We start from the raw sequence: 13,751 nt of genomic DNA on the forward strand, positions 1-13,751 counted from the left end.
TAATACAAACTTAACTATTCCATTTTTTGTTAATTAGAGATATTTTTTAAACTAAAAATTTGATTATTTATTTGAAAATTCGTTTTTGTGGGTAAAAAATCTTGATTGGAAATTCAAATACGGGGCTAAAAATTGATGCATGTTCTTAAAAATTTGTCTTCTACAATTGTACATTTGGTGTTAAAAATTAAACTTTTTAGGTTAAAAATTAAACTCTTATTGGATTTTATTGAATCTTTTTTTTTATTGTCGAAAATTCATCATTCTGGATCGAAAATTCAAAAATCTATTTTTCTTATTGGAATTTTGAATATTTTAAATGAAAATTAATCTTTTTGTTCGATTATCGTTAAGAATTCAACTTTTAAATTTTTTTGTCTTTTGCTACTTTTTGGTTGAAAATTCAACTATTGGGTTAAAAATATATGCATTTTGTTGAAAATTATTTTTTTTTCAGTAGAAAATTCGATAGGATTCGGTTAAAAATTCAAATATTTCGTAGAAAATTCAACACTTTTGCCAGAGATTTGTTTAATTTTTGGTAATACATTTTTTTTAATAAAAAAAATAACTAGCTCAGTTTTAGTTAAAAATTAATTTTTCTAGTTTAAAAAATGAACTATTTGTTTAGAAATCTATGTATTTACTTTAAAAAGCACCTATATTTTGATTGAAAATTATTCTCCATGTTTGAAAATTCAACTATTTGGTTAAAAATGTATGTATTTGGTTCAAAATTGATATATTTAATTAAAAAGTTATTTATTGAGTTCAAAAATTCTTCATTGGAAATCCAACTATTTGCTTAAATATTTATGTCACCTATTTTCTAGAAAGCTCGTATTTTTGTCTTGAAAATTCAACAACTTAACCAAACTTTTTTTCTTTCATGGTTCAAAATTCCCTTTTGTTCAAAATCTACGTCTTTGAGTGAAACATCTGATTTTTTTAGCTTCAAAATTGAACTATTTTGATAGAGAATTGATCTGATTTGGTTCACATTTTGGGGTCATAGGTTGAATTAATTTCCAAAAAGCAATTTTTTTAGTTGAAGATTCATTTTGGTTACAAATTAGTTTTGTTTGTTTGTTTGAAAATTGCACTATTTTGTGGAAATTAGTATATCTTTATTGTATGAAAATTTCTTTCTTTAACTAAAAATTTAATTATTCAATTTTTTGTTGAAAAATTGATTCTTTTTCAGGTGAAAATTTAACTATTTAGTTGAAGATTCATGTATTCTGTCAAAAATTTGTCTTCTACAATTGGAAATTTTTTATTGAAATTAATCTTTTTATGTTGAAAATTAAACTCTTTTATTGTGAGTTAAATTATTTTTATTAAAGTTGTTTTGGGTGTAAGATTCATATATTTAGGTGAGATTCATATCTTTAGTTGAAAATTGAACTGCTTTGATTGAAATTATTTTTTTTCTCGTTGAAACTTCATACTTTCAGGTTGAGAATTTGAATCTTTTGTAGGAAATCCATCATTCTGGATTGAACATAAACAAATTTGATAGCTAGTTGTTTAAAAGTTGAACTGAATTTTTAATTCAAACAGTACGATTTTTACCCCCCCTCTCCCCCAAATTAACAAATTAGGAGGTTTCAAATACCCTAAATTAACCCTTAAAGGGCACACTTCCGTAACATTACATAAAGAGCATACTGGGTGTTATATACCCAGGGGTATGCAAACGTGTGCTGTGCCGACGGTATTGGATAGTTTTTTTTTACAAGAAAATCAATTAATGATGTTTAATCTATCTAGTTTAAGGAGGAAAAGGTTTCATAACAGTTCTTGAAATTTAAAGTAGTTTAAAAAAATCCTTTTTGGAAAAAATTAAAAAATGACTTCTTTCACTCTAAAATTCATAACTTTTTAAGTTTTTGGTATTTTTACTTGAAATTTTACCTGAATACTTCCTAGATACGGCGCTTCAAAAATAAAATTAGTCTTATAGTGTTCATTCCAAAGAAGGTATTTATTCTAAGAAATAAAAGCTTCAATTCAATAAAAAATGAAACACCATACTTTGCGTCATTAAACGGTTTTATTGATATTAAACTGCGTATAAAAATGATAAAAATCAAAATTATGTGAAAATGGCATAGAGAAATATCTTTTTATGTATTTTGTTAATCTGGCGCCAAATGTTCAAATTTCTTGAATTTGGTACGTTTTGTGAAAACGCAAATAAGTCGCTGGGTCATTTACACCCAGTATGCGCTTTCAGGGTTAAAGGGGTTCTGCAGAACGAATTAATAAGATCAGATTTACAACAAAAATTAGTTTATCTATGTCACCAATTTTTACATAGTAGTCAAAAAATAGTTTATCTAAACTTTCGAAGCTTAAAGTAACATTCGCTTTATTTACATTTTAATACAAAATAATACAAGTTTAGTTTCACGAGGCTAAATGAGGCATTTTTAGATTCGTTTCGACAAAAAATAAAGAAATCAAAACAAAAAATGAAGATAAAAATCTTAAACATTATTTAACCTCAAAATTACCCTCAAACCCGTGCACTTTTAAGATACAGAACTGTATTCTCTGGCATATTTTATACAGTCAAAATATTTGTGAACCAACAAAAATCACATATTCAAAATTCATATCTTCAACTTTTCTTTTCGTGACTTTATCGACTTGGAAATAAATAAATAATAAATGAAAACAAAGTATACAGAATAAACAAACCCTAAATATTTCAAAAATTATACTCCCACTAAACCGGATTTTTAGGAAAGAAGATTTTTGTCACCGCTGTTATTCAACTTAATATTCGTAATTACATTCTCATTTGATACTATTGTCGTCGAAGCATTACAATCAGACAAAACTGGAGGTCTCCTTCTCCTTCTGACAACAACCACAATTTTTTTCTTAGGTTTTTCCTCTCCTTTTTTCGTCTTGAACTTTTCCGGAACAGATTCTTTCACCTTTTGAACCGGTTTCTTCGGTTCCTTTGGTTTTAATTCGGTATCCTTTAATTTTGAGACTTCAGTCAATTTTAATTGGCCCTCTTTCGTTTGCGTTTTCTTTCTTCTCTCTTTCACTGAACCCGAAGTATTATAAGACACTTCTACTTCCGGTTCAATTTCTCCCCTTTGCTCTTTCACTGGACTCGAATTTTTACCATCTTCCTTTTTCGATTCTGGCGGGTTCAATTCTTTCAGTGTTCTTACAGCTTTACTTTCTTCTGTTTTCGATTTTGTATTTCCCTCCTTCTGAGTTTTCATTTCTAAATCTTCTACCTGATTTTTAATTTCTGCCTCTCCCATCTTTTGCACTTTTTCTGAATCTTCTAACGGAGGGGCAACCACTTCTAAATCTCTTTCCTTCGATTCATTTCGTTTCTGCTTTTTCTTTTCTTTCAAAGGACTCGAAATTTCTCCTTTTTCCTTCGACACTCTCCGTTTTCTCTTCTCCTTTACTGGAATCGATTCTTTCTCCTCTTTAATTTCTGCATCTTCTTTATTCTGAATTTCAATTTCTAAATCTTCGATATTTCGTATTTTAATTTCTGTATCTCCTACCGAATTGGAAACTACTTTTCTGTCTCTTTCTTTAGATTCATTCCGTTTCTTCGATCTCGTTTCTGCCTTTTTCTTTTCTTTCAAAGGACTCGAAATTTGTCCTTTTTCTTTCGAGCTTCTTTTATTATTTTTCTTCTCCTTCACCGGAATCGAATCTTTCTCTTTAATTTCGGCATCTTCTTGATTCTTAATTTCGGCATCTTCTTGATTGTGAATTTCGGCATCTTCTTGATTCTGAATTTCGGCATCTGCTTGATTGTGAATTTTAATTTCGGCATCTTTTTGATTGTGAGTTTTAACTTCTAAATCTTCTTTAATTTCTGCCTCTTTTAACTCTTGCGCTTTAATTTCTATATTTTCTACTAGAGTTGAAATATCTTTTCCGTTTCTGTTCTTTGATTCATTTCCTTTTTTTATTTCTTTCGAAGAACTCAAAACTTGTTTTTCTTTTGTGACTCTTCGTTTGTTTTTCTTCTCCTTCACCGGCATCGATTCTTTCTCCTTAATTTCGGCATCTTCTTGATTGTGAATTTTAATTTCGGCATCTTTTTGATTGTGAGTTTTAACTTCTAAATCTTCTTTAATTTCTGCCCCTTTTAAGTTCTGCGCTTTAATTTCTATATTTTCTACTAGAGATGAAATATCTTTTCCGTTTCTGTCCTTTGGTTCATTTCCTTTTTTTATTTCTTTCAAAGGACTCAAAATTTGTTTTTCTTTTGTGACTCTTCGTTTGTTTTTCTTCTCCTTCACCGGCATCGATTCTTTCTGCTTAATTTCGGCATCTTCTTGATTGTGAATTTTAATGTCGGCATCTTTTTGATTGTGAGTTTTAACTTCTAAATCTTCTTTAATTTCTGCCTCTTTTAAGTTTTGCGCTTTAATTTCTATATTTTCTACTGCAGTTGAAGTATCTTTTCCGCCAGTTTCCTTTAATTCATTTCCTTTCAAAGGACTCGAAATTCGTTTTTCTTTCGAGACTCTTCGTTTATTTTTCTTCTCTTTCACTGGAATCGATTCTTTCTCTTTAATTTCGGTATTTTCTGGATTCTGAGTTTTAACTTTTAAATCTTCTTTAATTTCTGCCTCTTTTAAATTTTGCGTTTTATTTTCTACATCTTCTACTTGTCCTTTTTCCTTCGATACTCTACGTTTATTTTTCTTCTCTTTCACTGAAATCGATCCCTTCTCTTTAATTTCGGCATCTTCTAGATTCTGAATTTCTAAATCTTCTTTAATTTGGTTCTTAATTTCTGCCTCTCCTATATTTTCTGCTTTGCTTTCTATGTTTTCTACTGGGCTGGGAATATCTTTTTCGTTTCTTTCCTTGGATTCATTTCTCTTTTTATTTTCTTCCGAAGGATTCGAAATCTCCTTCTCTTCTTTTTCTCTCGATACTCTCCTTTTATTTTTCTTCTCCTTGCCTGGAATCAATTCTTTCTCTTTAATTCGGGCATCTTCTTGATTCTGAATTTTTAAATCTTCTTTAATTTGATTTTTATTTTCTGCAGCTTCTACCAGAGTAGAAACTTCTTTTTCCTTGGATTCGTTTACTTTTTCATTTTTCTTTTCTTCCAAAGGACTCGATTCTTTCTCATTTTTAATTTCGGTATCTTCTTTATTCTGAATATTAATTTCTAAGTCTTCTTTAACAAGTTTTTTTATTTCTACCTCCTCTACATTTTCTGCATTTTCTACCGGAGTCGAAACTTCTTTTCCGTCACTTTCCTTGGATTCATTTCGTTTCTGTTTTTTCTTCACTTTCAAAGAACTCGAAACTTCCTCTTCTTTTTCTTTCGGCAATCTCTTTTTATTTTTCTTCTCCTTCAACAAAATCTCTCTCGCCTCTTTAATTCCGTTACCTTCTTTATTCTGAATATTAATTTCTAAATCTGCAACTTTATTTTCTGCATTTTCTACAGGAGCTGAAATTTCTTTTCCGTCTCTTTCCACAGATTCTTTTTTAATTTCGAAATTCTCATTGTCAGTTTTACATTCTAAATCTTTTTTAACTTTTTTTATTTCTTCCTCCTTTAGAGCTTGAACTTTAATTTCTGCATTTTCTACTGAAGTGGATACTTCTTTTCCATCTGCTTTGGATTCATTTCGTTTTTGCTTTATCTTTTGTTTCAAAGGACTCGAAACTTGTTCTTCTTTTCCCTTTGATATTTTACGTCTAGTTTTCCTTTCTTTCGCTGGACTTTCTTTCGGATTTTTTCTGTCCTTCACCGGACTAAAAAGATCTTTCATACATTTCGTCAGTTTCTTCTTTTTTTCCTCATTTTTATTCTGATCCTCTTTTTTATTCAGATCCTCTTTTTTTGGTTCAAGATTAATATTTTTCTCTGATTTCAGAGCCTGCCTTTGCACTTCTTTCAACTCTTTCTCCAACTCTTCCTGAAGTTTCTCCTTGGCCTGTCTTGCTACTCTTTCAATTTCGCTTTCCTCCAATCTGTTTTCCTCCAAAGCTTGCTTCGCAGACTCAATAAACGAATCAAGACTCTGTACATGTTTCTCTATATAGTTTGAATGAACGACAGGTCCTGAATCCAATTTTTTGTCCTTGCCCGCTTCAGAAAATTGAATTGAATCAACTTTTCCAAGTACTGTATTTACTTTTATTGGTATTTCGCTCTTATTTTGCAATTGAGGTGCAACCAAAATTTCTTTTTTAGCAACTGAGTCAATATCCTCCTTAGATTTCTCATTTGAAGTTCCTTCTGGAATTTCTAGTCTCTTCCTATCATCGACTGGAACTTTATTCGAGGAAAGAGACTCTTCTTTTGCCTGCTTCAATAATTTTGTTATATTTTCGATTTCACTTCCTTCACCCACCTTAGACTTTTCACTCTTTTTATTCTCTTCCCTCTTCTTTTCAGTAAGCGGCGGATCTCGAGAAACTTTCTTCTCCGTTTCGTGAATCTGAGCCGAATGGAAAAACGAAGTTGACGAGTCCGAGAGCTCACCCTCCTCCAGGTCCTTCTTCATAAATTTCTTGAATAAATTCGCAAAATCACGATCCTTCGCAACAACCTCATTCTTCTCGCGGCTGCTGAATTTGCACTCCTTTTCCCGACTACTACTTCTACTTTTCTCGTCAAGCTTGCTCAACTCCATCTCCAATCGAGCCTTCTGCATTTCCAGAATCCTCTTCTTCTCCTCCATCCTCTGATCGATATCCTTACTTCGCGCAATCTCCGAGGAATTTCCCTCGATTGGCATCTTGTCTGCCCTGTCCTTGCAGTCGTGAACTGGCACTCGCCGATCCCCATTTCGGTGATGCTTGTCATTGCTGTTGCTTCTGCTTCGTCCCGAACTGAAAACCACCCGCTTTCGAAATTCAATTTCACGACAATTTTTATCCTTGCTACTGCTTCGACTTCGCGAATTCGAATTTCCCTTTCCCCGCCACTTTCGCTCGCGTTCACAACTATTGCTTCGACTCCGCGGTCTCGCGACAATTTTCTGTCGCAAATCCGCCTTCCGATGGAACCGCTCGTATCGCCCTCTCCCGCGGATATTGAACTCGTCCCGAAATCCTCGCTTGCTCTCCCTTTTCTCGAAAAACTTGCTGCTTCTTTCGGGACTGAAACTCAACGATCTTCGCGATCTTTTCCTCTCGAGTCGCTCCTTCCGCTCGTACTTTTCCCGCTCAAATTTCTCAAACTGCACCCTCTCCTGCTTGTACCATTCCTGATTAAATTTATCCCTCTCGTGTCGCTCTCGTTCCAGTTTCTCCTTGTACTTGTCCTTCTCGTATCTCTCCCGCAAAAATTTATCCTTATAATTATCATTCTCACTTCTCTCGCGATCGTACTTCTCCCTGTCTCGAGCTCTTTTCTCCTCCTCCTTCCTCTTCTCCGCCTCCTTTTTACCCTCGTTTCGACTCGTCGTCTCGCGCTGAGGAGGAATCCCTCCGGAAAGAAGATAGAGCCTCGTTGCCAATATGTTTCTCGTTTCCAAATTCCGCGACTCTTCGGCCACCTTGGTCTTTTTCTCGTATTCGAGACGCAACGGCTCAGGTTCCTCTTTAATCTGCAGACTTTCGGATCCACAGTTGCCCCAGTCTTCCCTGTAATCGTCGTAAGCTGGATTGTACAAGGGTTCCATTTTCGGACGTTTCACGGGAATCGATTCTTCAAAATCACGCGATCTTTTCGTAGGTTTATTTACAAAACTGGGTTTATTTTCCTTGTTCTCTAGATTAACTTTTGAAGAACTAGTTCCCCTCATTTCTTCAAGTCGAAGTCGCTCGTTTTCCTTTCTCTCGGCTTCTGCGACAATTGCTTTCTCCTCCTTCTCCTTCCGTTCACGCTCGTCCTCTTCCTCTATCCGTTTCCTGAGTCTCTGCGAGAAGAGAGTGTCCCTGTTGATTCCATCATCGAACTTTTGCTCCTCGTCTTCTTCCTCCTCCTCCTCCTGGAGATAGAAATCCGGATTGCAAATGTATTCGGCCTCGTCCTGGTTATCTGGTGAACGGGGAGTTATGTATTCAGTCTTGAAATTGCTGTGAGAGGTTGGAGGTGATGGACAATATTCGGGAAGTGGAGGTGGAGGTAGGTGAGATTTGAAATCTTCGGGAAGTGGAGGGAATGGAGGCAGTGGAGGCATTGGCACATCAGTCTTGAGATTTGCTGGAATTGAGGGCGGTGGTCTACTTGGATTGAAGACAACACCGTCCATTCCAAAAGTTACTTCGGCAGGTTCACAATTGTACTCGAAATTGTGATTGTAATTGCCGTGACGTTTGAAGTTGCCTCGTCGAAAGGATGCATCGTCCAACCTATAATGTAAAATTAAGGAAATTAAGGAAATTAAGGATGCACATTAAGGTAAATGTCCCATTTTGGATGAGTGACCCAGTTTCTGCGAATTCTCACATACTGTAGGTAAATCAATGGTAATCAAAATCTGCCAAAATCTATATATTACATTCTCATCAGAGAAGATATTAGATTTGTGTAAAATTTGCCCCCCCCCCCCCTCCCAGTTTTTGTCAAATGTCCAAATTTTGAGACCCCTTGAATCCGAAAAAAAGGTTTTTACAAATGTGTCTGTCTATATGTATGTCTGCCTGTGAACACGATAATTTTGGATAAAATTAATCTATTAGATTAGCCTTTGATACACACGTTTAGTGTCCTAAACTAAAGGTTAAGTTCGTTAGCCAGCCATTTTGGATAAAAATGCAAAAAGTGGGCACGTTTTGAATATTTTTGAGATCACTCTTTTTAAAATTCAAAAATTCTCTGTACGGTTATTCGTGGTATTAAAAAATTTGAACAATTTATTCTTATGACTTTTTTCATAAAATCAAAAATTGCCAGAGTTATTGGGATCTGAAATACAGCGATGCGCCACCTGGTGGCTAAATTTGGAACTAAAATAACGGGGTCATTTTTAAAAGGCTGTGTGCTATTTCGGTGATATTCAGAGCAGAAAATAAATCTATTTTTTGAATGCTACGATTTAAATCATCAAAATTAAAAAAAAATGTTCGATAATACAGAAGTAGACAATCTAGGTATAAAATTCAGTCAGAGGAAACGCAAAAGTAACAGATTTTACTCTATTTTCGGATGTTCAACTAAGGTTAGCAAAAACTTAGATGTTGGGTTTCATCTATTTCACTTGCCCAGGGAATAAGGTAACCTCAAACATATGTGTGTTTGTTCTCTGCATTTTAAACTTGAGGATCACTCATTTCAAACAGATAAGTGCACATTGATTTCTAGAGCAAAATATATTTTCTAATATTTTGAATTTATAAATAATTTAGATATACCATTTGAGTCATCTTGATTGTCCATAATTGTATCATATAACCTCAAAATTTTGATAGGAACTAATTACAAGTTCCCTAAAATACATTAAGGGCATTTGATACTTACAGTTTCCCCGGCTTTTTTTTCCACAAAAATGAAAATTTTTAAAAACTGAATTCGGAGATGCTATAAAATATCATAACGGACGTCCCCGAACTCTTTTTTGAGGGATAATTACAAAAAATTTATTGTGCTAAATAAAAATTTTATGCATATGTATTATTTTGAGGTTACGTCGTTTTTTATCTCTGCCTTTCCGATAATCTGGAAATTATTTATGAAATAAACTTTTTTGATTGCCCGCAAAAAGGGTTAGTTCCGGGAGATTAGTTACTATGTTTATTTGCAAGTCCAAAGTTTTCGGCCAAAAATATTGTGTAGTTTGGAAGTAACGCACAGGAGAAGTGTAACATACATAACCTCCAAATGTACACACGTTGTTAGCAATATCAAAAAATTTTTTGAAAAAAAAACACAAATAAAGTGTGCGGGGACGTCCGTTAGCATGTTCGCTATCATTTCCAAAATTTTTAAGACAAAATATTGATTACTCTAGAAAAAAACCCGTCGGAACCTAAAACTGGTAAAATCGATACTAATTCCTAAGCGCTATGCAAATTAATCAGATTTTGCTAAATTAAAACTTTTTGGAATTAAACCAAAAAAAAGTGTGTGGGGTCGTCCGTGTTAGCATAGTCGCTATCATTTCCCAAATTTTTAAGACAAAATATTGATTATTAAAGAAAAAAAAGCCGTCGGAACCTAAAACTGGTAAAATCGACAATTTTCTAAGTATCACATGCCCTTAAGACCATGTGATGAGTATAAGAGCTGATCAAGTCAGCCCTAAGATCAATATTTTTTCACCCATATTGAAAAATTGGGAAAATGTTAATAAATATTAAAGGATCGTTTGTGGCCTTGCAAAGAGTTGGAGGAAGAAAAAAGTTTATTTATGCAAATAATGATTATCGACGGACATATTTAGACTTTTCCAGCAGAAACTTGACTTTTAACTTTCTCTGACGGTAATCATGCAATTTGTTTTACCCACAGACCCCTAGAAGTTCGAAGTTGTCCACTCGCTGCGCTAGTGCTGCTTTGACACAGCTGATACCAGACTGATACGTATGTCAGACCAAATATGTTTATTTGCATTTCAAGTGCAAATATTAGTTTTTGCATTATTTGCGCATAATGTTCGTGAGCGATTTTTGTTGTTTTGCCCCACTTTGATAAATATAAAATCATAACTAGCCCATTGCCAACATTGCAAATTGCTTGCAGGGTTTGGCGACAGCACGGTCGTTATTTCTCCAAAATAGTAATTAAAAAAAAAAACTGTTTTCACTATTCTAATTATTTAAGACCAGAGACACATTCTTGCATGCCTTCTATTTATCGTGTCAAATTTTTAACACAATATCTCATTCCGTGTGGACGTAAGTTGGGGGAAAAAATTGAAGACCAGGTTTGTTCACGTGACCCTTCCGTCACATGGCCTTAAGCAAAATCTTTTTTGATTTTTATACAAATCGAAAATATTTTGAAAACTTGAGTTTTGCCTGGCTGAAGTTTTTTCAGAAACTGCCAAGAAAATATTGATATTATTATTACAGTGAATAATTTCCTTCTTTATATATAAAAAAACATGCTCAATTATGATCTGAAAATGTACTTTTTGTAGTTTGCAGTGCAGGGAAAAGGTACTTAAAACTGGTAACCGGACGATTGTAAACAAAAAGCAATTAACTTAATGCTCCTTTGATCGTCCGGCTGTTTTACATAAAATAATATGTGTCCAGCGTGTAACACCTTTTCTCCTTCCACAAAATTTCTACAAGAAAGAGTGGATAACGTAAATTTACAAATTTCAGCAATGCTGAGCAACATCTTTGACATACTAAGCACGAAAAACGATTAAAATTCACTAACACCACAATGTATCAGCGGCAAAGTGGCCCCGTTGTCGTCGGCCATCTTAGTTGAAATCCCCCTTCTGACGTCATGATTTCAGATCCCAATAACATTTACAAAATTCCAAAAAACACACGAAAATGAACATTTTAGGCCAAATAACGCACGATATGAAAAAAAGTCAAGAGAAGAAAAATTTTGCTTTTTGATTGCCCTACAAGATTATCATAACAATTTTTGGAATTTTTTTGAAAAACCAAAATTTCATGTTTTGACAGCATACAAAATTAGAAAAAATCCAAAAATTACATTTTTCGGCCCAACTATGCAAAATACGGTAAAAGATGAAGAGACAAAAATAGTGCATTTGAAAAAGGTCTACAAATTTGTTATCAACCACTTTTTGATAGGATGTATAGTTTTGGCTCTAATCATGAAAACCATGATTAACAGTAAGAAACAAAAAAAATCTACCCGCTTCGTGGGCACATTCTAATCACAACTTTTGTCATTTAATTTCTTTTTAGTCTCGTGTGTGAGGTTTCAAAAAATTTAATTAATAATTTGTTATTTTTTCATGTTAATACATTCTCATCAGAAAAGGTATTAGATTTGTGTAAAATTTGACCCCCCCCCCCAGTTTTTGTCAAAAATTCACGTTTTGAGACCCCTTGAATCCGAAAAACAGGTTTTTATGAATGTCTGTCTGTCTATGAGCACGATAACTTTTGAAAAAAATAATCTATTAGATTGGCCTTCGATACACTCTTTTAGTGTCCTAAGCTAAATGCCAAGTTCGTTGGTCAGCCATTTTGGACACAAATTCTAAAAGTGAACGTATTTCGAAAGTTTTTGAGACCACATTTTTTCATAATTCAAAAATTCTCTTTGTCACTTGTTCATAGTACTTGATAAGTAAAATGTTAATTTTCCAAAACCCTACAAGATTATCATAACAACTTTTTGAATTTTTTTGAAAAATTGATAATTCAAATTTTGATTAAACAAAAACTAATAAAAAATTGTATTTTGTTGTTAAACTATGCAAGGTAGGAAAAAAATTATGAGACAAACATTATGCACACAAAAAATATCTGCAAATTTGTTATTAAACACTTTTTTATAGGACACGTAGTTTTTGTTTTATTTATAAAAAAAAAAAACAGAGAAAATATAAAACTTAAATTTTTCGACACATGACACAAGCTAAGAAAAAATAAATAGATAACATTTTTTAACCGAAAGTAGAGAACAACAATTTTTATTAAAGGTTTTTTTTTTTATATGATTCGTAGTTTCTATTTTAATCGTGAATAACATTAAAAATAAAAAAATTACATTTTAGGTAAAATGACACAAGATATAAGAGAAAGGTTGTTAAACGCAAGAAAATCTAAAATTTTTTTGAAATAATTTCTTGATAAAACGCGTGGTTTTCGTTTTAATCGTAAAAAATAACATTATAAATAATGAAATTAACTTTTTGGAGAAACGGCACAAGATAAATTAAAATATTCATAAGGGCGTATGTTCCAAAACGTAGCTACAAAATTCCCTTCACCTATTTTTTCATACGACAGGCCGTTTTTTTAACTTTTAACATACCGAAATTTACCAGTTTTTTTTTAGTCTCGAAAAAAGCTTTTTTGTCATTTATATTTTCGAATTCAAAACATGAAAAATAAAAAAAACTTATTATTCAAAGTATTAAAAGCGCCCTTTCTGAATCAAGGAATTTTATACACAACTATTCTTTAAAAAAATAAAAACGTAGAAGCCGAATAGTTTTAAGATGTCTTATAAAATAAATATAATATTTGAAAAAATACTGAAATGTACAATTTTCAATTAGTTAAAAAAAAATTTTAATATAACATTTCCAAAAACAAACTTATTTGAACTAACCACTTTTAAAATAAATCAGTTCTACATTTTGTATAATCATAATTCAATGAATTCAAAAATGAGTTTGAAATTAATTAGGGAAAAATTAAAGAAAATTAAAAAGAATTTGATCAAATGCCTCCAAATTTAGGGTGAATTTTAAAGGCTTCAAGAGGAATAAAATAAAAACTTTTAAAAACTTTATCGAATGAATAGAATTGAGTAAATTTAGAAGAATGTAAAAAATTTAGGATAAACTTATTATAACTTAGGGTGAATTCAAAATTCAAAATTTAATTTGAAAAATTAAAACAAAACAGACGCATTTTCAACGAAATACATGAATTTTCAACCAATAATAAAATACATGAATTTTATGTTGACTTAATCAATTAAATAATGGAATTTTTAATGCTTTTTTAACTAAATAGTTGAATTTTCAATGAAAAAGATTAATTTTCAACAAAATACATGAATTTTCATTCAAATATTTGAAAAATTAAAACAAAAAAGACGCATTTTCAACGAAATACATGAATTTCAGTTGATCTAATAAATGTAAATAATTGCTTTTTTAACTAAA

At 32.2% G+C, this 13,751-nt stretch overlaps 1 protein-coding gene across 1 annotated transcript in view; it reads right to left on the minus strand.

The window, feature by feature from the left end:
• Nucleotides 1-2,143: 2,143 nt before the first annotated feature.
• The window catches only part of LOC117180850 (trichohyalin-like), a 15,359-nt gene continuing 3,751 nt past the window's right edge, over nt 2,144-13,751 (minus strand). The window contains exon 3 of the mRNA XM_033373387.1: nt 2,144-8,325. Coding sequence (XP_033229278.1) covers nt 2,748-8,325 — 5,578 coding nt within the window. The 3' untranslated portion in view covers nt 2,144-2,747. The remainder of the gene's footprint in view (nt 8,326-13,751) is intronic.

Source organism: Belonocnema kinseyi, chromosome 9 (genome assembly GCF_010883055.1).
Source record: "Belonocnema kinseyi isolate 2016_QV_RU_SX_M_011 chromosome 9, B_treatae_v1, whole genome shotgun sequence".
Classification (NCBI taxonomy): domain Eukaryota; kingdom Metazoa; phylum Arthropoda; class Insecta; order Hymenoptera; family Cynipidae; genus Belonocnema; species Belonocnema kinseyi.